This window comes from Anomaloglossus baeobatrachus, chromosome 5, assembly GCF_048569485.1.
Source record: "Anomaloglossus baeobatrachus isolate aAnoBae1 chromosome 5, aAnoBae1.hap1, whole genome shotgun sequence".
Lineage (NCBI taxonomy): Eukaryota > Metazoa > Chordata > Amphibia > Anura > Aromobatidae > Anomaloglossus > Anomaloglossus baeobatrachus.
Window position 1 is genome coordinate 35,312,900 of NC_134357.1, and position 24,363 is coordinate 35,337,262.

Sequence of the window (24,363 nt, forward strand, 5' to 3'; positions counted from 1 at the left end):
TTACTATTATTATTTATTATCATTTTACTATTACTTATTATTATTTTCTTCGGCGCTCCATTGGGAGACCCAGACGATTGGGTGTATAGCTACTGCCTCCGGAGGCCACACAAAGCATTACACTAAAAAGTGTAAGGCCCCTCCCCTTCTGGCTATACACCCCCCGTGGGATCACGGGCTGCTCAGTTTTCAAGCTTTGTGCGAAGGAGGTCAGACATCCACGCATAGCTCCACTGTTTAGTCAGCAGCAGCTGCTGACTATGTCGGATGGAAGAAAAGAGGGCCCATACTAGGGCCCCCAGAATGCTCCCTTCTCACCCCACTCTGTGTCGGCGGTGTTTGTTAAGGTTGAGGTACCCATTGCGGGTACGGAGGCTGGAGCCCACATGCTGCTTTCCTTCCCCATCCCCCTGAGGGCTCTGGGGAAGTGGGATCTTACCGGCCTCCAGACTCTGAGGCCGGGCTCCATCCACAGACCCGGAGATCCTGCTGGATACGGAGCTGGGTACCGTCAGGGACAAGGCCCTGCAACATTCAGGTACTCTGTGTCCCCGTACAGACAGGCACAGACACACGCCAGAGTTGCTGGGTGTGCTAGTGCGCCGGGGACAGTAGCGCTGCGCGCCTGGGTCTTAGTCACTACAGCTTTGCGGAGTGACTTTCTGTGTTGGGAACTACCGCGCCGACCGCCCCTGGAGCGGCGGCGCGGCTGAGACTTGTAGTGCGCCGGGGACTCGCGCTGACCGTGCTTTTACGACGGCAGCGCTCATAAATCTAGTCCCCGGCTTTTGCGGCCTAGCTCCGTTTCGTTCCCGCCCCCAACCCTGTCAATCACGGAAGGGGAGAGACGCTGTACAATCATTCAGCGCCGAGGGCTGGAGTCTTATTTACATACTCCAGCCCTCTCACTCGGCACAGTGGGACGCCAGTTTCCCGCTCTTGTCTGCAGCACGCCAACGGCCCGCCCCTCTTCACAGGACGCTGGCAGCCATTCCTGCATGCAGTCTGAGCTGGAGAACGGACATAGCCCTGGGAGACCCAGACAAGGGATTCTGGCGACCACACACCCGCTGTTAAGCGGGCGGTAAGCAGCACCTACGTGCTGACCCCACTAGTGCCGCAGTGTTATTTAGTGTACTTTTTGTCTGTACCTATATATTGCACTGTACGGTCGCTTCTTGGCTTATACCCCATTGCTCTGAGGAGACAACAGCATGTCATCCGCAAAAAGCAAGGGTACCAAGGCACAGGCTTTATATGCTGATTGTACCGCATGTGGGGCTGATCTACCGGCAGGTTCCACTGACCCCCATTGTGTGCAATGTTCGGTCCCTGTGCCACTTCGTCAGCCAGAGTCTATGGTAGTAGTGGCCCAGGCAGAGACGCCTGTGAACCCTGCCCCAGTGACGGGGACAGAGTTTGCAGTTTTTGCTGATAAGATGTCTGTGACTATGACAAAAATTCTTGAAACTTTGCAGTCCAGGCCGGTCACTCAGACCATGGACACTGTTGAGGCAATGTTTCCCGGTCCCCCTCAGTTGGAACTAGTCCAGGCTACAAGGGGGTCTCAGGCATCACAGGCTGAAGGCTCTGACTCGGACGACAGTCCCAGGCAGCCTAAGCGAACTCGCTGGGAAAGACCCTCGACGTCATCACACTGCTCAGGGTCTCAGCGAGAGGCTTCTCTGTATGATGAGGCAGAGGTAGCTGATCAGGAGCCTAATTCTGAGACCGCTCTCAATCTGGATACTCCTGATGGTGACGCTATGGTAAATGATCTTATAGCGGCCATCAATAGACTGTTGGATATTTCTCCCCCAGCCCCTTCAGCGGAGGAGGCAGCTGCACAGCAGGAGAAATTCCATTTCAGGTATCCCAAGCGTAAATTGAGTACTTTTCTGGACCACTCTGACTTCAGAGAATCAGTCCAGAAACACCATACTTATCCAGACAAGCGTTTCGCCAAACGTCTTAAGGATACACGTTATCCCTTTCCCCCTGACGTGGTCAAACGCTGGACCCAGTGTCCAAAAGTGGACCCCCCAATCTCCAGGCTTGCGGCTAGGTCCATAGTTGCAGTGGAAGATGGGGCTTCACTAAAAGATGCCAATGACAGACAGATGGACCTTTGGTTGAAATCTGTCTATGAAGCTATCGGCGCGTCGTTTGCTCCTGCATTCGCGGCCGTGTGGGCACTCCAAGCTATTTCAGCTGGTCTGGAGCAGGTGGACTCTCTCATACGTCCATCAGTGCCGCAAGTGGCGTCCTTAACCTCGCAAATGTCTGCGTTTGCGACTTACGCTATCAATGCGATCCTAGACTCCACGAGCCGTACCTCAATGGCGTCCGCCAACTCTGTGGTTTTGCGCAGAGCCTTGTGGTTAAAGGAATGGAAAGCAGATTCTGCTTCCAAAAAATGCTTAACCAGTTTGCCATTATCTGGTGACAGACTGTTTGGTGAGCAATTGGCTGAAATTATTAAACAGTCCAAGGGTAAGGATTCTTCCTTACCCCAGCCCAGATCAAGCAAACCTCAACAGAGGAGAGGACAGTCGAGGTTTCGGTCCTTTCGAGGCTCAGGCAGGGCCCAATTCTCCTCGTCCAAGGGGACTCAGAAGGAGCAGAGGAGCTCAGATTCCTGGCGAGCTCACTCACGCCCAAAGAAAGCAACAGGAGGAACCGCTTCCAAGGCGGCTGCCTCCTGACTTTCGGCCTCCTCCCTCCGCATCATCGGTCGGTGGCAGACTCTCCCGCTTTTGCGACATTTGGCTGCCACAGGTCAAGGACCGGTGGGTAACAGACGTTTTGTCTCACGGGTACAGGATAGAGTTCAGTTCTCGTCCTCCGCCTCGGTTCTTCAGAACTTCCCCACATCCCGACCGAACCGATGCCCTTCTGCAGGCGGTATGCTCTCTAAGGGCAGAAGGAGTGGTGATCCCTGTTCCTCTTCAGGAACGAGGTCAAGGTTTTTACTCCAATCTGTTTGTGGTGCCAAAAAAGGACGGCTCGTTCCGTCCTGTTCTGGACCTAAAACTGCTCAACAAGCACGTAAAAACCAGGCGGTTCCGGATGGAATCCCTCCGCTCCGTCATTGCCTCAATGTCTCAAGGAGATTTTCTAGCATCAATAGACATCAAAGATGCTTATCTCCACGTGCCGATTGCTCCAGAGCACCAGCGTTTTCTACGCTTCGTGATAGCAGACGACCATCTTCAGTTCGTAGCTCTGCCCTTCGGTCTGGCGACAGCCCCACGGGTTTTCACCAAGGTCATGGCAGCAGTGGTAGCAGTCTTGCACTCTCAGGGACACTCGGTGATCCCTTACTTAGACGATCTGCTTGTCAAGGCACCCTCTCAAGAGGCATGCCAACACAGCCTAAACGTTGCGCTGGAGACTCTCCAGACTTTCGGGTGGATCATCAACTTTTCAAAGTCAAACCTGTCACCGACACAATCACTGACATACCTTGGCATGGAGTTTCATACTCTCTCAGCGGTAGTGAAGCTTCCGCTGGACAAGCAGCGGTCACTACAGACAGGGGTGCAGCTTCTCCTTCAAGGTCAATCGCACCCCTTAAGACGCCTCATGCACTTCCTGGGGAAGATGGTGGCAGCAATGGAAGCAGTCCCGTTTGCCCAGTTTCATCTGCGCCCACTTCAATGGGACATTCTCCGCCAATGGGACGGGAGGTCGACGTCCTTAGACAAGAAAGTCCTCCTCTCCCAGACGGCCAAGGACTCGCTTCAGTGGTGGCTTCTTCCCACCTCATTATCACAGGGAAGGTCCTTCCTACCCCCTTCCTGGGAGGTGGTCACGACAGACGCGAGTCTGTCAGGGTGGGGAGCAGTTTTTCTCCACCACAGAGCTCAGGGTACGTGGACTCAGCAGGAGTCCACTCTTCAGATCAATGTTCTGGAAATCAGGGCAGTGTATCTGGCCCTACTGGCCTTCCAACAGTGGCTGGAAGGAAAGCAGATCCGAATTCAGTCGGACAACTCAACAGCGGTGGCATACATCAACCACCAAGGCGGGACACGCAGTCGACAAGCCTTCCAGGAAGTCCGGCGGATTCTGCTGTGGGTGGAAGCCACGGCCTCCACCATATCCGCAGTTCACATCCCGGGCGTAGAAAACTGGGAAGCAGACTTTCTCAGTCGCCAGGGTATGGATGCAGGGGAATGGTCCCTTCACCCGGACGTATTTCAGGAAATCTGTCGTCGCTGGGGAATGTCGGACGTCGACCTAATGGCGTCTCGGCACAACAACAAGGTTCCGGCCTTCATGGCGCGGTCTCGCGATCAAAGAGCTCTGGCGGCAGACGCCTTAGTGCAGGATTGGTCGCAGTTCCAGCTGCCCTATGTGTTTCCACCTCTGGCACTCTTGCCCAGAGTGCTACGCAAGATCAGGTCCGATTGCCGCCGCGTCATACTCGTCGCCCCAGACTGGCCGAGAAGGTCGTGGTACCCGGATCTGTGGCATCTCACGGTCGGACAACCGTGGGCGCTGCCAGATCGACCAGACTTACTGTCACAAGGGCCGTTTTTCCATCTGAATTCTTCGGCCCTGAACCTGACTGTGTGGCCATTGAGTCCTGGATCCTAGCGTCTTCAGGATTATCTCAAGGTGTTGTTGCCACCATGAGACAAGCTAGGAAGCCCACGTCTGCTAAGATCTACAACAGAACGTGGAAGATATTCTTATCCTGGTGCTCTGCTCAGGGAGTGTCCCCCTGGCCATTTGCATTGCCTACGTTTCTTTCCTTCCTGCAGTCTGGGTTGGAAAAAGGTTTGTCGCTCGGCTCCCTTAAAGGGCAAGTCTCAGCGCTATCTGTATTTTTTCAAAAGCGGCTAGCACGACTTCCTCAGGTACGCACGTTCCTGCAGGGGGTTCGTCACATCGTCCCTCCGTACAAACGGCCGTTAGACCCATGGGATCTGAACAGGGTACTAGTTGCTCTCCAGAAGCCGCCCTTCGAGCCTCTGAGGGATGTTTCACTTTCTCGACTCTCACAGAAAGTGGCCTTTTTAGTAGCGGTCACGTCTCTTCGGAGGGTGTCCGAACTGGCAGCGCTGTCATCTAAAGCTCCCTTCCTGGTGTTTCACCAGGACAAGGTAGTGCTGCGCCCGGTCCCGGAGTTTCTCCCTAAGGTGGTATCCTCCTTTCATCTCAATCAGGATATTTCCTTACCTTCTCTTTGTACTCATCCAGTTCATCGGTATGAGAAGGATTTACATTTGTTAGATCTGGTGAGAGCACTCAGAATCTACATTTCCCGCACGGCGCCCCTGCGCCGCTCGGACGCACTCTTTGTCATTGTCGCTGGTCAGCGCAAAGGGTTGCAGGCTTCCAAATCCACCCTGGCTCGATGGATCAAGGAACCAATCCTTGAAGCCTACCGTTCTGCCGGGCTTCCGGTTCCTTCAGGGCTGAAGGCCCATTCTACCAGAGCCGTGGGTGCGTCCTGGGCATTACGACACCAGGCTACGGCTCAACAGGTGTGCCAGGCAGCTACCTGGTCGAGTCTGCACACTTTCACCAAACATTATCAGGTGCATACCTATGCTTCGGCGGACGCCAGCCTAGGTAGAAGAGTCCTACAGGCGGCGGTTGCCTCCTCGTAGGGAAGGGCTGTTTTTGCAGCTCTAACATGAGGTATTAATTTACCCACCCAGGGACTGCTTTTGGACGTCCCAATCGTCTGGGTCTCCCAATGGAGCGCCGAAGAAGAAGGGAATTTTGTTACCGTAAATTCCTTTTCTTCTAGCTCCAATTGGGAGACCCAGCACCCGCCCTGTTTCCTTCGGGATTTTTGTTTTTTTCGGGTACACATGTTGTTCATGTTGAACGGTTTTCAGTTCTCCGATGTTCTTCGGATTGAATTTGTTTAAACCAGTTATTGGCTTTCCTCCTTCTTGCTTTGGCACTAAAACTGAGCAACCCGTGATCCCACGGGGGGTGTATAGCCAGAAGGGGAGGGGCCTTACACTTTTTAGTGTAATGCTTTGTGTGGCCTCCGGAGGCAGTAGCTATACACCCAATCGTCTGGGTCTCCCAATTGGAGCTAGAAGAAAAGGAATTTACGGTAAGTAACAAAATTCCCTTCTTTTTTATTATACTCTACTATTATTTTGCTATTATTATTTTATTACTATTATATTGTTATTATTATTTTGCTATTATTATTTTACTATTGTTTATTATTACATTATTATTCATTTTATTTTGCTATTTTATTACTATTATATTATAATTATATTTTACTATTATTTGATATTATTTTATTACTATTATATTGTTGTTGCTATTATTATTGTTGTTATTTTACTATTGATATTTATTATAATTAATAAATTATTTTACTATTATTGCTATTATTATTATTCATATTTTATTTATTTTATTGTTATTTTTTTGCCTTGTATCTAATTTTTTTCCTTTTTCTCCCCGCCCCCCCCCCCCTCCACCTTTCACAGATGGCAAACGCCAATCGTTTCACTCCTCACCTGTTTTCTGGTGAACATTTTGCTGCTCACAATGAATGAAGGTAAGCGGTGATGATCCGGCGGGTTTGTATGGCTGATGAGTAAGGAGCTATTATTACTTTATGGCCGCTGTGTTGTATTTTATGTCGATGGCAGAGACCTTTCTCTTTAAGGACACATCCTAAATCTCATCATTCTTTTTTTGTAAATTTGGAGTATTTGTTTTACATTGTATTCTAGGAAAATTAGGTACAGGGTGAGGAATGGGGAACGATCCTGCAGATTTGTGTGACTGATGAGTCAGGAGCTATTGTTACTTTCTGGGCACTGTGTCGTATTTTATGTCGATGGCACCGATCCGGGCAGAGAAATACTAAAACTCCTGATTCTTTTTTGTAAATTTTGAGCTTTTATTTTACATTGTTTTCTGGGAAGATTGGGTGCAGGACGAGGAATGGTGACCCAGCACACCGGGGGGGGGCTTAGCGGAGGGCCCACTGCAATCTGGAGACCCTGACTGGGTGACAGTCCATACGGCTGCCTTTACTAATGGCTTAACTTTAGGAATTGCAAGTTGTGACCAAGCCCACCAGCCTGCGGACCCCCGCTTCCCCCATATTTGTCAGTGAGGTTACTGTAGTAGTTAGTTTTGTTTTTAGCTGACACTCCATGCCTCTTACTTACATCAGTAACTTTTCCATGTACAGACGAGGCCCCGAAATACATTCTGATAACAAATAAGATGCAAAAATGTCATTCAGACCCCATGTCCCTGTCCATTCTCTTTCCGGTTTGGGTTTCCTCCGGTTCCAGGTGCACGGGGTCCTCACACCGTTCAGGGTAGTGACATTTTGCATGGAGGCGACAGGACCCGGGAGGGGGAGCCGCCGGGAAATGGGGGGTCCGGGCTGAGGCTTCAATTCACTTTGGAATTAGTTTGAATGAGGTGTCTGGTCTGAGATCTAATTCAATTTTGGTATCTGGTCTGAATTCATTTAGGGGTCTGGTCTGGGGTCTCAATATATTTAAAGGTTTGTTCTGTGGTTTGAAAGTATTTATTGTGGGCATGTATTTAGGGGGTCTGAATGTATATAAAGGCCTGCTCTGAGGTTTCAATGTATTTAGGGGTCTGGTGCGGGATTTGAAATTATTTAGAGGCTGGGGTCTGAATGTGGTTAGGGTCTGAATTTATTTAAGGGGTCTTGTCTGGGGTCTGAATTTATTTAGGAGATCTGGTCTGGAGTCTGAATTTAGTTAAGTGGTCTGGTCTGGGGTGTTAATTTATTTAAGGGGTCTCGTCTGGGGTCTGAGTTTAGTTAAGGGGTCTGGTCTGGGGTCTGATATTAAGGGGTCTGGTCTGAGTTTAGTTAAGTGGTCTGGTCTGGGGTCTGAATTTAGTTAAGGGGTCTGGTCTGAATTTAGTTAAGGGGCCTGGTCTGGGGTCTGAATTTAGTTAAGGCATCTGGTCTGGAGTCTTTAGTTAAGGGGTCTTGTTTGGGGTCTAAATTCATGTAAGGGTTCTGGTCTAGGGTCTGAATTCATATAAGGGGTCTGGCTGGTCTGGGGTCTGAATTTAGTTAAGGGATCTGGTCTGGGGTCTCAATTTAGTTAAGGGGTCTGGTCTGAGGTCTGAATTTAAGGGGTCCGGTCTAGGGTCTTTATTTAAGGGGTCTGGTTTGGGGTCTGAATTCATGTAAGGGGTCTGGCTGGTCTGGGGCCTGAATTTAGTTAAGGGGTCTGGTCTGAGGTCTGAAATCATTTAGGGGCCTGAATTCATTTTAGGGGCTCTGATCTGATTTATATATAAATCTATTCTAATATTTACATTTTTGAGGGGTCTGGTCTGGGGTCTGAAATCATGTAGGAATCTCCTAATCTATAGTATGTCTGGCATTGATGGGCGACCCCATATACAGGTATTCTAGAGTCAGCCATATTGGTTGTCGCCCGTCTTTCCTGCACAGTGATGTAGCAGAGGGCAGCGTCCTTCTCGTCCTCGGGATGTGTCTGATATTGCAGTTCAAACCCAGTCAAGTGAATACATGTCTGCAATACCAGACACAGCCTGCAGACAGGGGTGGCGCTGTTTGTTTTTTCTTATTATTTCTAGACTTCGCCTTCTATCTCTCTATTTCCAGTGTTGACTTTTCAGGTGATACTTTTTCTGTACAGTGTAATATTGCTGTACACACATCCTCGGGCCGGACACAGCCGGTGAATGGCTCCATTGTTCTGTGTGACGCGGGTTATTTGCTTCAGTCGCTGTGCACATATAATGCTACAATGGCGGCTAATCATCTGCCTTAATGGAAACGTGAGAGTGATGTCGCAGGTGACAGGTTGTCGTGGGGCGTTTTGTTCCGATGTGGCGCCACAGTAACCACAGACGGTAACATGTGCGGGTCCATGTAAGACACGTCTGACCCATGAATACTTGATGACGGGTGTAAGGTGAAGCATCACTCATGGCCGCCCACTCACTCCGCTCTCCTCTTTTGTGATGCCGCTGATGAGATGTGTATGGGAAAATGGATTTAATATTACTCACTTATATAGCGCCATTAATTCTCCAGCGCTTTATAGATGTGATCACCACTGTCCCCATTGGGGCTCACAATCTACATTCCCTATCAGTATGTCTTTGGAGTGTGGGAGGAAACCAGAGTACCCGGAGGAAACCCACGCAAACACTGGGAGAACATAGAAACTCCTGGCAGATGATGTCTTTGGTGGGGTTTGAACCCAAAACTGCAGTACTAACCACTGAGCCACTGTGCAGTGCTAACCACTGAGCCACTGTGCAGTGCTAACCACTGAGCCACTGTGCAGTGCTAACCACTGAGCCACTGTGCAGTGCTAACCACTGAGCCACTGTGCAGTGCTAACCACTGAGCCACTGTGCAGTGCTAACCACTGAGCCACTGTGCAGTGCTAACCACTGAGCCACTGTGCAGTGCTAACCACTGAGCCACTGTGCAGTGCTAACCACTGAGCCACTGTGCAGTGCTAACCACTGAGCCACTGTGCAGTGCTAACTGCTGAACCCCTGTGCAATGCTAACCACAGAGTCACCGTGCAGTGCTAACCACTGAGCCACCATACAGTATTAACTACTGGGCAGTGCGAACAGCTGAGCTACCGTCTACTGATATATTGTAGAATACTAACCACTGAGCCACCGTACAGTGTTAACCACTGCGCAGTGTTAACCACTGAGACACCGTGCAGTGCTAGCCACTGAACCACTGTGCAGTGCTAACTACAGAGCTACTGTGCAGTGCTAACCACTGAGCCATTGTGCAATGTTAACGACTATGCAGTACTAACCACTGAGCCACTGTGCAGTGCTAACCACTGAGCCACCATCATTTTTTGAGGCTGATATGGTGACTAAAATAATGAAAACTCACAATTCTGTTGGGTTTTGTTTTGTTTATTTTACCTTATGGGTAAAATTTGACGTTGTCATTGATCAGACTTTTCTGGGCCTAAATATACTGAATGTGTTTGTTTTATTTCTATATATAAATTTATATTAATATATTATATTACTTATTTTTGTATTTATTTATCAATCAAAGAAAAGGTGATTGATCATCTTGGGTATGCCCTGACCTGAGTTTTCATCCTCCGACGCGTTCCATGATGTTGTAATTTCAGGTCATGAAGCTCGTGGTCAGTCCGGGTCTTGAGTTCTGTATGTGGACTGTGAAAATGGCCGTATGAACCCGGCCTTAAATTAATCTTTAATTTGCCCCTTTGTGCACAATGTCTGTGTGTTTGTCGCCAAGTGTCATATATGCATGGCGCGTGCACAGCTGGCGCTCGTGATAGGAGACAATACAGACCCGGGCATTTTCAGCAGACAGCGTTTCTCTCTGGCAGAGCTGACACGTCAGTGAGCATTGTGTAATACCCCGTTCCTCCTGCGGAGGTGCTGCAGGGAAAGTGAACACTTGCTGATAATCTCATCATCCCATTGGACGGGCTGGATACTGTCATTGTGTGTTGATTTGTGTTTCTTTCTTCTCCCAGTTGCCTGGTTCTTGGTGGGCACCCTGCTCGTCTCCATACCGGCCCTTATCGGCTACCTCCAGGAGCTGTCGCACACGGATCTCCCGGAACCCGAACTGGCCCGGAGGAAATACTACAGCGTGCGTCGGGAGGATCTTAAGAAAGTAAAACTCACCCGGCAGGAGGCTGTGGCGGAGTTCAAGAGCTTGTAAGTGCTTCTTCCTTCAGAGGTTGTGTACACAGAGTTTTTTTGAGTTGGCCAAAAAAACCAATGAGTTTTGTAACTTTCCTTCTTTGAAAAATTCTTGGAGGAAGTTTTCTTTTTCTTTTTTTTAAAGTTTTGCAAGTGTTTTTCCATCCATTTGATTGGGCGATGCCTATTTTGGAGCAGATTCCACTTGGAAGTGAGTGCAATTTCATCTTTGAAAACTCAGCGCTTCCGTTGGCATTTTAAAGATGCCGACTGTGTGCAGAATTATTAGGCAAATTAGTATTTTGGTCACATGATACTTTTTATACATGTCGTCCTACTCCCAGCTGTATAGGCTGAGAGCCAACTACCAATGAAGTAAATCAGGTGATGTGCATCTCTGTAATGAGGAGGGGTGCGGTGTAATGACATCAACACCCTATATAAGGGGGGCTTAATTATTAGGCAATTTCCTTTCCTTTGGCAAAATGGGTCAGAAGAGAGATTTGACGGGCTCTGAAAAGTCCAAAATTGTAAGATGTCTTTCAGAGGGATGCAGCAGTCTTGAAATTGCCAAACTTTTGAAGCGTGATCACCAAACAATCAAGCGTTTCATGGCAAATAGCCAACAGGGTCGCAAGAAGCGTGTTGGGCAAAAAAGGCACAAAATAACTGCCCATGAATTGAGGAAAATCAAGCGTGAAGCTGCCAAGATGCCATTTGCCTCCAGTTTGGCCATATTTCAGAGCTGCAACGTCACTGGAGTATCAAAAAGCACAAGGTGTGCCATACTCAGGGACATGGCCAAGGTAAGGAAGGCTGAAAAATCACCACCTTTGAACAGGAAACATAAGATAAAACCTCAAGACTGGGCCAAGAAATATCTTAAGACTGATTTTTCACAGGTTTTATGGACTGATGAAATGAGAGTGACTCTTGATGGGCAGATGGATGGGCCAGAGGCTGGATCAGTAAAGGGCAGAGAGCTCCACTCCAACTCAGACGCCAGCAAGGTGGAGGTGGGGACCGGTATGGGCTAGTATCATCAAAGAGGAACTTGTGGGACCTTTTTGGATTGAGGATGGAGTGAAGCTCAACTCCCAGACCTAATGCCAGTTTCTGGAAGACAACTTCTTCAAGCAGTGGTACAGGAAGAAGTCGGTATCGTTCAAGAAAAACATGATTTTCATGCAGGACAATGCTCCATCACATGCATCCAACTACTCCACAGCGTGGCTGGCCAGTAAAGGTCTAAAAGATGAAAAAATAATGACATGGCCCCCTTGTTCACCTGATCTGAACCCCATAGAGAACCTGTGGTCCCTCATAAAATGTAAGATCTACAGGGAGGGAAAACAGTCCACCTCTGGGAACAGTGTCTGGAGGCTGTGGTGGCTGCTGCATGCAATGTGGATCGTAAATAGATCAAGCAATGACAGGATCTATGGATGGTCGACTGCTGAGTGTCCTCATAAAGAAAGGGGGCTATATGGGTCACTAATTTCTTGGGGGTTTGTTTTTGCATGTCAGAAATGTTTATTTCTATATTTTGTGCAGTTATATTGGTTTACCTGGTGAAAATAAACAAGTGAGATGGGAATATATTTGGTTTTTATTAAGATGCCTAATAATTCTGCACAGTAATAGTTACCTGCACAAGCAGATCCTCCTAAGATAGCCAAGTCTAAAAAAAAACCCCCTCCAACTGCCAGAAATATTAAGCTCTGATATTTGAGTCTTTTGGGTTAATTGAAAACATAGTTGTTGATCAATAATAAAAAAATCCTCTAAAATACAACTTGCCTAATAATTCTGCACACGGTGTATACACCACTCTGCAAATTTCGGAGCTCTCATAAAAATTAAATAGTGAAACAACCCGTTCCATGTCTCATAGACTTCAGTAGAGAGTGAGCCGCATGTGATCAACCAGTGACGACCAGCAGCGAGTGGAGTTTGTGTTCCTCCTATTTTTATCATACATGAGGGCGATAGACGCCGGACTTGCACATAGCAGACATTTTTCTTGGTCACTTTGCTGGAGGACACAGAAACCATGGCGGACACAGAAACCATGGCGGACACAGAAACCATGGGGGGACACAGAAACCATGGGGGGACACAGAAACCATGGGGGACACATAAACCATGGGGGGGACACACAAACCATGGGGGGGACACAGAAACTATGGGGGGACACAGAAACTATGGGGGGACACAGAAACCATGGGGGGGACACAGAAACTGAGGGAATCAGAAACCATGGGGGACCCAGAAACCATGGGGGGGACACAGAAACTATGGGGGACACAGAAACCATGGGTTAGTATACTTACCACCTGGAGGCGGCCTATTAACCCCAGACTTCTGTGTCCCCCAATGAAGGCTATGAGAAAGAGATTTTACGGTGAGTACCAAAAATCTTGATGGTGTATATATGCTGTGAATATGCCACAATGCCCAAAATGGTACATGACTCCAATTTTTTGATAAATTAGTGTGTTTAAATAGTAGCATATACCTAAGATAGCTCATATCCATGCACTGATTCCACCATTGGGGTCACTCAGTGGGCTACTTGCTGTAGTTTTGATTACTGTTTCATCACCTCTGGTCAATGTTGAGCTTTCGCTAACCTGTCCGCATCATTGATTGACTGCTTTCTATCTACGCTGTGCATAGGCAGAAAGCTTTCAATCAATGGTGGAGGGGTGAGGATACCCAGAACAGGAAGGGAATGATGTTTGATCAGAACTACAGCAAGTAGCCCAGAGCTGGAAACTGTGCTTTGACAGCAAAAAAACAGATTTTCTTTCATTGATGTATGTATGATTGTGTGACTATCCCGCCTTGTGTGTTCCAGCTTGATTCACCTGGAGGGCATCCTGAATCTGATGTGTGGCTCGTGTGAGCGGGTCTATCAGGTCGTGCACTGGCAGAACCCTTCTGCCTCCGTACAGTAAGTAACTCTTCCTTTTTGTAGTCATCTCCATCTTTTGTAAATCTACATTTCCCAGCGAGCCACCGGGTGCAAATCACAGAATGCTGCGGGTAAAGCTCATTCACTGCAGAGGATTTAATATTCCTTCCATTGGCTGTGGTTACCAGAACCAATGCTGATGCCCCAGACTATAGGACAAGTCTGGCATTCACTTGTCTGCGGCTGAGCTGCAATACCACACACAACCTGGGCACAGCTGTGGCGCTGTTCTAATCCTGTCTATCCCCGTGGATATATGTGACTGGTAGAAGGTTATTCTTGTATGTCTGGGTCAGAAATAACCTATTTTTTTGTGTTTTATCAGATTATACGGATTATTACTGGGCTCCATTTGCATTGTCTATCTCCTGCCCTTGTGTTGGGTTTTGGCGATTGTGAATACTACTTTATTCCTGAAGAACTCTGATTTCTACAGAGGTAAGACCCTTTCTAATGCACCCAAAATGAAGCAACATTGCAATAAATCTCCTAAAAATTCTCCTTCCGTTTTATGTCTTCAGCTGTTGGGCAGACCTATGTGTCTCCATGGTAACAGACTACAAACAAACCCTGTGTAGTCAGAACCTGTCTTTTGTCTGTTCCCTACTTCCTGTTGAGAAGCAAAATGCATGTTAAAGTGGATCTGACACTAATTTCATAATACAGACTGTATTTAATCAATAGATCTTTTAGACCTGATGAGGCTGATGTACTTACTAAATCCATGTCAAGAGATCTATAATGCTGATATAGAGTCCAGCTTGTTCTATTAGGTCATAAAGAAGTATACAGTCATTCTGACACTGATTTACACTAGGCTCATCTGGTCTAAGAGCCATGTAATAATGTGTGCAGTTTATATTATTGAAATTTAGTGACAGATCCCTTTCTTAAAGGGGTTTTAGGTGAACTTACCAGTATTGGCTTGTTTTTCCCATGAGTAATTTTTTTGGGGGATGGGCATGGAATGTGGAGGGGTGTGGCCTGACAAAGGAGGCATGTTTATGCAAATTAAAAATATCTTGTTTTTTCCCATTAGCAATCGTTTGGGGGCGGGGATGGGGTGTAACCTGTCAGAAAGGAGGCGTGTTTATGCAAAACAGCCATTCTGAAATTGATTTTCAATGCAAGTACACTAGGCTCATCTGGTCTAAGAGTTATGTAATAATGTTTATACTATGGAAATTTAGTGACAGATCCCATTCCTATAGGGGGTTTATGTGAATTTACCAGTATTAGCTTGTTTGTTCCCATGAGGAATCTTTTGGGGGCGGGAATGAAATTTGGAAAAGGTGTGTCCTGTCAAAAAAGGAGGTGTGTCTATGCAAACGAATAAAACCCCCTGTATCTTGTTTTTCCCATAAGCAATCTTTTGGAGGTGGCAGTGGAATGAGGATGAGGGTGTGGCCTGTCAGAAAGGAGGCGTGTTTATGCAAATAAAACAGTATGCTCTTGTTTTTCCCATGAGCAAGCTTTTGGGGGGCGGGAATGGAATGTGGAGGGGGTGTGGCCTTTCAGAAAGGAGGTGTGTTTATGCAAATAAAAAGTATAAAAAAATGTGTATAGACACGGGTGTATGGAGAGGGGTCAGACATGTTTGTACCTGGGAAGGGGGCTGTGATTCGGCTTTATAGGAGACAGTTAATATCATTATATACTGTAATACTAAAGTATATCTATAAGTGTAAAAAATATTTAGAATAATTTTAAAAAATTATAAAAAAAGTTAAAAAAAAAAAAAAGCCTTAGGCTATGTGCCCACGAGACTCTTTACCCATGGATTTTGCAGCAGAAAACCTGTGGAGTTATCTGGATTTTCTAGATAAATCCGCAGGTTTTAGCAAGTACAGACACTCCCCATGTTATCCTATGGGACATGGGGAGTGTCTGTGTCCATGCTGCGGTATGTGCGGCTGCGGAATATGCTGCAGATGTTCCTCAGCCGCACGTAACTGCATGTCAATTATTACTGCGGAAGTATCTGCAAAATTCCCAGCCCTCCACTATGGAGATAGAGGCCGGGACTTCCGCAGGTAAGCCGCATGAATGTCCGCAGGTTTTCCGCAGATATTTCGCTGGAATCCCACAGCAATGGATAGCTGCGGATTCTGGGGAGCTTCTGCGGGAAATTTGCGGACGTACCTGCGGATATATCCGCGGGCACATTGTCCCGTGGGCACATAGCCTAAAAGTTTAAATCGCCACATTTTCCAGTGCAAAAATAAAGGGACAAAAAAAAAAAATGTTTGTTTTGGGTTTTTCAGCATTTGAAAAAGTAATAAGGCAAACGGTGTAAAGAATAAAATCTAAACGCCAGAATAAAAAAACAAAAAACAAAAAAAACCACTTTTTTTTTTTAAACATTTACATGTTACAAAGTCAGGAAAACATAAAAAACAAATACTTTTTAAGTGTACACATTACACACACTCCTGCTGTCAACACGTAATCCACACTCGCACAGCTCTGCTATGCATTTTGGGATCAGCTTCCACACCTCCACGGCCTCTGTATACACACATTGCAAACACACCACTCTGCTGTGCAGACATTACCTCCTTGTGGCGGCTGAGGTGGCAGTGAATGTAATGTGTGCGCAGCAGAGTTGTGTGTTTGCAATGTGTACAGAGCTGCAGTATATGAGTGTGATATCGCTGATTAGGGTCTGGTGTGAGGTCTTCATTAGTCTCGTATTTTGCACACGGAGATTTTTACAAACTTTGACGACTGTCTTGGCGGTGTCGGGTTCTGCTCATTCTACAGAGTCTGACACTGCGTGATAACTCTCTGCAGAGTGGTAGTTCATAGGCAGGCTAACAAGAGTTAATCTCTACTGGTCTGCTTGTTCGTCTCCTTTGATCACATGTTGTGGGGGAGCCAATTACATCTGCTCCTATTTATGCTGGCTAGATCTTTCCACCTATGCCAGCTATTGTTTATATTAGCTGGTCTGGTGAGGTGTTGTGATCCAGACTAACTTGTGATTGTAGCACTTATAGCTGTGAGCGGTTGTGGAGTTAACCCTTGTTGTCTTTTTGTAGCTACTTTCCTGCTCTTGCTTTTCTCCTTAATCTCTTACTGTTTGTTCCTATGTGTGTGCAGTGTGTCAGAGTTCTGGTTTTCCCTTGTTTGTCTTTATCCGTTTTACATCACACTCCTGCCTTCCTTCCCTGGTGGGAGGGGGGTATTAGAGTATTACTGGAGAGGAACATGGCCAGGAATGGAACTCTGGCATCTCCACCATCAGGTGTAACCTTGAGTTTAGGGATAGCCTAGGGTCCCCTAGCGTGAGAGACTGCATTGGAGCCCCTGTCCCTCGCTATCCTACAGTCACCTCATAACATATATAATATATATATATATATATATATATATATATATATATATATATATATAATATATATATATGATGTGTCTACTATGGTCTTGTATATAGTCTGAATATACAAGGGGGTGAATAAACATCCAATTTAGCGTTACAAAAAAAAAAATCAGGCGATTTTCATCCAAATTGTCATCTGTATTCCATTCGTCTGTCCGTCCTCTGCATCTGTATCTCATCCGCAGTTAATAAGATTTATAGTTTCTTAGGTGAATGATTGCAATGTATCCATAAAAATCGGATGCAACATTGATGAGTTGTATAAAATCCTTTTATTTGTGCGGCCATAGACGTGTATAGGCGGAAGGGACTGACCGAGTGTCCGTGCGAATAATAGCAGCATGCTCCGATCTATTCCATGTGGACAGCCCTATTCAATAACATTAGTCTGGTTTTATGGCAGGCAGTGCTCGTCTGAGCTGACGTCCATACAGAGCGCTTGTCTGAGCCCAAGGGTGCGGTATTGTCGGGGCTTATAAAGGGTAGATTGCTGATGGGCGTGGGAGGGTGGAGAATGGCTGCTCTGATTTCCGCTCCTGCATCGCTCTGCTTCTATCATCTGTTCATGTGCGGTCATGTACTCTGTGTGCTGTGTCTGTAATGAAGCCACATGTTGCGTTAGCCAGTCAGTTAGGAGTTAACATGTAATTTCTGAGAGAGGCTCAGAGACTGACGGGTAGGGGTTAATTATGAGGGTGCTTCCCTCTGGTTCGGGTCAGTTGCAGAGGTCATCAGCAGTAAGTTGGAGCTTTGCATCCTGAAGAGCTTGAAATTTGGAGCTGGAAACAGGCACACACTGGTCAGATACAGTGTACGCCCCGGGCGAGGTTACAGGCGGGGGGATTTCTTCTGGTCGGGGTCAGTTGCAGAGATCGTGAGCATTAGCGCAGGAAAATGGGCACATTAATAACATACAGTGTGCCACATCCCAGGACACATTACGTGGTGGATGGCCTCTGTGACTGCCCCAGTTAGCGGAGGGGATGAGGAAACGTTATATGGAGGGAGGATGGCCTCTGTGACTGCCCCAGGTAGTGGGGGGGATGAGGAAACGTTATATAGAGGGAGGATGGCCTCTGTGACTGCCCCAGTTAGCGGAGGGGATGAGGAAACGTTATATAGAGGGAGGATGGCTTCTGTGACTGCCCCAGTTAGCGGAGGGGATGAGGAAATGTTATATAGAGGGAGGATGGCCTCTGTGACTGCTCTAGTTAGCGGAGGGGATGAGGAAACGTTTTATATAGAGGGAGGATGGCCTCTGTGACTGCCTCAGTTAGTGGAGGGGATGAGGAAACGTTATATAGAGGGAGGAAAGCCTCTGTGACTGACCCAGGTAGCGGGGGGGATGAGGAAACGTTATATAGAGGGAGGATGGCCTCTGTGAGTGCCCCAGTTAGCGGAGGGGATGAGGAAACGTTATACAGAGGGAGGATGGCCTCTGTGACTGCCCCAGTTAGTGGAGGGGATGAGGAAACGTTATATAGAGGGAGGAAAGCCTCTGTGACTGCCCCAGGTAGTGGGGGGGATGAGGAAACGTTATATAGAGGGAGGAAAGCCTCTGTGACTGCCCCAGGTAGTGGGGGGGATGAGGAAACGTTATATAGAGGGAGGATGGCTTCTGTGACTGCCCCAGTTAGCGGAGGGGATGAGGAAATGTTATATAGAGGGAGGATGGCCTCTGTGACTGCTCTAGTTAGCGGAGGGGATGAGGAAACGTTATATAGAGGGAGGATGGCCTCTGTGAGTGCCCCAGTTAGCGGAGGGGATGAGGAAACGTTATATAGAGGGAGGATGGCCTCTGTGACTGCCCCAGTTAGCGGAGGGGATGAGGAAACGTTATATAGAGGGAGGATGGCCTCTGTGACTGCCCCAGTTAGTGGAGGGGATGAGGAAACGTTATATAGAGGGAGGATGGCCTCTGTAACTGCCCCAGGTAGTGGGGGGGATGAGGAAACGTTATATAGAGGGAGGATGGCCTCTGTGATTGCCTCAGTTAGCGGAGGGGATGAGGAAACGTTATATAGAGGGAGGATGGCCTCTGTGACTGCCTCAGTTAGCGGAGGGGATGAAGAAACGTTATATAGAGGGAGGATGGCCTCTGTGACTGCCCCAGTTAGCGGAGGGGATGAGGAAACGTTATATAGAGGGAGGATGGCCTCTGTGACTGCCCCAGTTAGCGGAGGGGATGAGGAAACGTTATATAGAGGGAGGATGGCCTCTGTGACTGCCCCAGTTAGCGGAGGGGATGAGGAAACGTTATATAGAGGGAGGATGGCCTCTGTGACTGCCCCAGTTAGCGGAGGGGATGAGGAAACGTTATATAGAGGGAGGATGGCCTCTGTGACTGCTCTAGTTAGCGGAGGGGAGGAGGAAACGTTATATAGAGGGAGGATGGCCTCTGTGACTGCCCCAGTTAGCGGAGGGGATGAGGAAACATTATATAGAGGGAGGATGGCCTCTGTGATTGCCCCAGTTAGTGGAGGGGAGGAGGAAACGTTATATAGAGGGAGGATGGCCTCTGTGACTGCCCCAGTTAGTGGAGGGGATGAGGAAACGTTATATAGAGGGAGGATGGCCTCTGTGACTGCCCCAGTTAGTGGAGGGGATGAGGAAACGTTATATAGAGGGAGGAAAGCCTCTGTGACTGCCCCAGGTAGTGGGGGGGATGAGGAAACGTTATATAGAGGGAGGATGGCTTCTGTGACTGCCCCAGTTAGCGGAGGGGATGAGGAAATGTTATATAGAGGGAGGATGGCCTCTGTGACTGCTCTAGTTAGCGGAGGGGATGAGGAAACGTTATATAGAGGGAGGATGGCCTCTGTGAGTGCCCCAGTTAGCGGAGGGGATGAGGAAACGTTATATAGAGGGAGGATGGCCTCTGTGACTGCCCCAGTTAGCGGAGGGGATGAGGAAACGTTATATAGAGGGAGGATGGCCTCTGTGACTGCCCCAGTTAGTGGAGGGGATGAGGAAACGTTATATAGAGGGAGGATGGCCTCTGTAACTGCCCCAGGTAGTGGGGGGGATGAGGAAACGTTATATAGAGGGAGGATGGCCTCTGTAACTGCCCCAGGTAGTGGAGGGGATGAAGAAACGTTATATAGAGGGAGGATGGCCTCTGTGACTGCCCCAGTTAGTGGAGGGGATGAGGAAACGTTATATAGAGGGAGGATGGCCTCTGTGATTGCCTCAGTTAGCGGAGGGGATGAGGAAACGTTATATAGAGGGAGGATGGCCTCTGTGACTGCCTCAGTTAGCGGAGGGGATGAAGAAACGTTATATAGAGGGAGGATGGCCTCTGTGACTGCCCCAGTTAGCGGAGGGGATGAGGAAACGTTATATAGAGGGAGGATGGCCTCTGTGACTGCCCCAGTTAGCGGAGGGGATGAGGAAACGTTATATAGAGGGAGGATGGCCTCTGTGACTGCCCCAGTTAGCGGAGGGGATGAGGAAACGTTATATAGAGGGAGGATGGCCTCTGTGACTGCCCCAGTTAGCGGAGGGGATGAGGAAACGTTATATAGAGGGAGGATGGCCTCTGTGACTGCTCTAGTTAGCGGAGGGGAGGAGGAAACGTTATATAGAGGGAGGATGGCCTCTGTGACTGCCCCAGTTAGCGGAGGGGATGAGGAAACATTATATAGAGGGAGGATGGCCTCTGTGATTGCCCCAGTTAGTGGAGGGGAGGAGGAAACGTTATATAGAGGGAGGATGGCCTCTGTGACTGCCCCAGTTAGCGGAGGGGATGAGGAAACGTTATATAGAGGGAGGATGGCCTCTGTGACTGGTCTAGTTAGCGGAGGGGAGGAGGAAACGTTATATAGAGGAAGGATGGCCTCTGTGACTGCCCCAGTTAGCGGAGGGGAGGAGGAAACGTTATATAGAGGGAGGATGGCCTCTGTGATTGCCCCAGTTAGTGGAGGGGAGGAGGAAACGTTATATAGAGGGAGGATGGCCTCTGTGAGTGCCTCAGTTAGCGGAGGGGATGAGGAAATGTTATATAGAGGGAGGATGGCCTCTGTGACTGCCCCAGTTAGTGGAGGGGAGGAGGAAACGTTATATAGAGGGAGGATGGCCTCTGTGACTGCCCCAGTTAGTGGAGGGGATGAGGAAACGTTATATAGAGGGAGGATGGCCTCTGTGACTGCCCCAGTTAGTGGGGGGAGGAGGAAACGTTATATAGAGGGAGGATGGCCTCTGTGAGTGCCTCAGTTAGTGGAGGGGATGAGGAAACGTTATATAGAGGGAGGATGGCCTCTGTGACTGCCCCAGTTAGCGGAGGGGATGAGGAAACGTTATATAGAGGGAGGATGGCCTCTGTGACTGCTCTAGTTAGCGGAGGGGATGAGGAAATGTTTTATATAGCGGGAGGATGGCCTCTGTGACTGCTCTAGTTAGCGGAGGGGATGAGGAAACGTTATATAGAGGGAGGATGGCCTCTGTGACTGCCCCAGTTAGCGGAGGGGATGAGGAAACATTATATAGAGGGAGGATGGCCTCTGTGACTGCCCCAGTTAGCGGAGGGGATGAGGAAACGTTATATAGAGGGAGGATGGCCTCTGTGACTGCCCCAGTTAGCGGAGGGGATGAGGAAACGTTATATAGAGGGAGGATGGCCTCTGTGACTGCTCTAGTTAGCGGAGGGGATGAGGAAACATTATATAGAGGGAGGATGGCCTCTGTGACTGCCCCAGTTAGCGGAGGGGATGAGGAAACATTATATAGAGGGAGGATGGGCTCTGTGATTGCCCCAGTTAGTGGAGGGGATGAGGAAACATTATATAGAGGGAGGATGGCCTCTGTGACTGCCCCAGTTAGTGGAGGGGATGAGGAAACATTATATAGAGGGAGGATGGGCTCTGTGATTGCCCCAGTTAGTGGAGGGGATGAGGAAACATTATATAGAGGGAGGATGGCCTCTGTGACTGCCCCAGTTAGTGGAGGGGATGAGGAAACGTTATATACAGGGAGGATGGCCTCTGTGACTGCCCCAGTTAGCGGAGGGGATGAGGAAACGTTATATAGAGGGAGGATGGCCTCTCTCAGAGGAAGCCATGTCTATGTTAGGGAAGAGACCCCCTACAGTAAGCTGAGGAAGCAGTAGAGGATTGTTGTGATATCCAGACAGTCTGTGAGGAGACCCCAGTGCCGGGTGTTGAGCCATCCATAGAGTGAGGAGATTAGAAGCTATGGCACCTGAAGTAAAGAGCGGCGGTGTAATACCAGACAGAGGGCTTCTCTGCCATGTCACCCAAGAGGCCTGTATATGTGGGGGGTGAGGAGATCGCCACCGAGATCATGAGACCCCTTAGCTGTGTGTGAGAGATATTAAAAGAAGCGGGGGCGTAAGGCTCTGGGGTCTTTACCTCAGGGGTCTCCTCTGAGGCAAAGGACATTACGTTTCTACACAACCCTCAGACTTTTCGGCCCAGGATTTACCAGCAGCGATGTGCATTGCTTCCATTGTCCACTAGGGGGCAGTGTGCGCTGCGGATTCACAGCCGGCTCTATAGATCGCGGCACGGACAGATAATCGTTCCATATTGCATTATGTATTGTGAAAGCAATAAGTAAGATGAATGAAGCATTTCTCCGGTATCTGGGCGTACAACTCCTCAATCAATAATAAGTAATCCGCGCTGTTAGATTTCATTTTTCCTTTGCCGTATTCATTAGATTTCTCTTACTAATATAATTAGCCGTTACATGTTTCAACTAACTTTTAATTATCTTGTAGCCATCGGTTTATAGCAATATTTATTATGGTGTCACAGCAGGTTACGCTAGGTGAGCAGCCAAAGGGCTTTTTTAACCCTTAGATGCAATCACTATAGACAGCAATTGATGGAAAAATGTGTGCCCCTTGGCCCCATCTTTAAGACACTGACACCATCACCCCTTCCTTGTGGCTCCCAGAGACATTTCAGGTTAAAAGTGTTGGCGTCATGTATATTGCTCCTCATCCCTGTTACATGGGCAGAGAAGTCTTTATTATGCATGGACAGCACGGTGGCTCAGTAGTTAGCACTGTACAGTGGCTCAGTGGTTAGCACTACAGTCTTGCAGCGCTGGGGTCCTGGGTTCAAATCCCACCAAGGACCACATCTGCAAGGAGTTTGTATGTTCTCCCTATGTTTGTTTGGGTTTTTTCCCACACTCCAAAAACATACTGATAGGGAACTTAGATTGTGAGCCCCGATGGGGACAGTGTTGCCATTGTATCTTGTATGTAAAGCGCCTGTGGAATTAATAGCGCTATATAAATGAATCAATATTATACTATTATATTATTTGTCAGCCTGTGAAAGCTGCCTATCTTGGCTCAGGCTTTAGGCTGTGTGCCCTCGTAGCATTTTTATGTATAAAATAAAATAAAAAAAAAATGTTTTGGCAAGAAAAAGCTGCTGAAAAAAATGTGCTATTTTTCATAGTTTTCCACATGTTTTATATCGTTTTTTTTTGTGCTTTTTTTTGTCTTCCAACTTGGCGGTTTCTGTTTCAGTTATTGACTGTGTTTAAATCTAGACAATGATCATCATTACCTGTTCTGGCAATCGCAGGCGTTCAGCCTTTGTACCCCCGCGATTGCCGCTGTGTGTCCACCGGATGTTACAGCCAGGACCTGGCTCTCAATGCGGTGCTTGCGCTGCTTCCTGCTGTTTAAATCTTGAATGCTGCGATCAATGCAACGTAGGGAGAGGAATCACTTACCTCTCCCTGGTGATCAGGTCCCTGTGATGCGATGACAGGGACCCAGTCAGTGCCATGGTAACCCTGGGTCATCACCATGATGATCCCGGGTTACTGAGCTACGGATCGCCTCACAGACCAGGGCACCTACGTCCAGCAAGGTCTCGCAGTAAAGATCACGAGGCCTAGGTGCAGGGAATGTCACAAGGTGAATCGAGTTCATGTCGGTGGATCACCAGGGTTTTCTTCACCTAGGCCTCGCGGTCTTTACCGCAGGACCTTGCTGGAGGGATCTCCGGTGACGTAGGTGCCCTGGAGGCAAGGAGAAGTGAACAGAGTTCATACCGGCGCATCTACAGGAAACCTCGGTGATTCACCACCTTGAACTGGATTCATCTTGTGACGTCACTGGAGTTCCCTTCAGTAGATCCCGCGGTAAAAATCACGAGATGAGGCTGCAGGGAACCCCAGTGACATCAATAAAAGCAACGTGGACATTACATATGCGTTTTTTCCTGCCTTTTTCACTGACTCCATTGAACTCAATTGGGGGGAAAAAGCAGCAACAAAAAAGGCAAGGAAAAAAAAAAGAAGCAGCGTACGCACAAGCAAGTCAGGATTCACA

At 48.1% G+C, this 24,363-nt stretch overlaps 1 protein-coding gene across 4 annotated transcripts in view; it reads left to right on the top strand.

The window, feature by feature from the left end:
* The window catches only part of ZFYVE27 (zinc finger FYVE-type containing 27), a 150,922-nt gene that overhangs the window by 31,467 nt on the left and 95,092 nt on the right, over window positions 1-24,363 (top strand). For all 4 annotated transcript variants that reach the window (XM_075348398.1, XM_075348397.1, XM_075348399.1 and 1 more), the window contains exons 3-6: window positions 6,474-6,544; window positions 10,518-10,704; window positions 13,550-13,645; window positions 13,992-14,104. In XM_075348398.1, coding sequence (XP_075204513.1) covers window positions 6,474-6,544; window positions 10,518-10,704; window positions 13,550-13,645; window positions 13,992-14,104 — 467 coding nt within the window. The remainder of the gene's footprint in view (window positions 1-6,473; window positions 6,545-10,517; window positions 10,705-13,549; window positions 13,646-13,991; window positions 14,105-24,363) is intronic.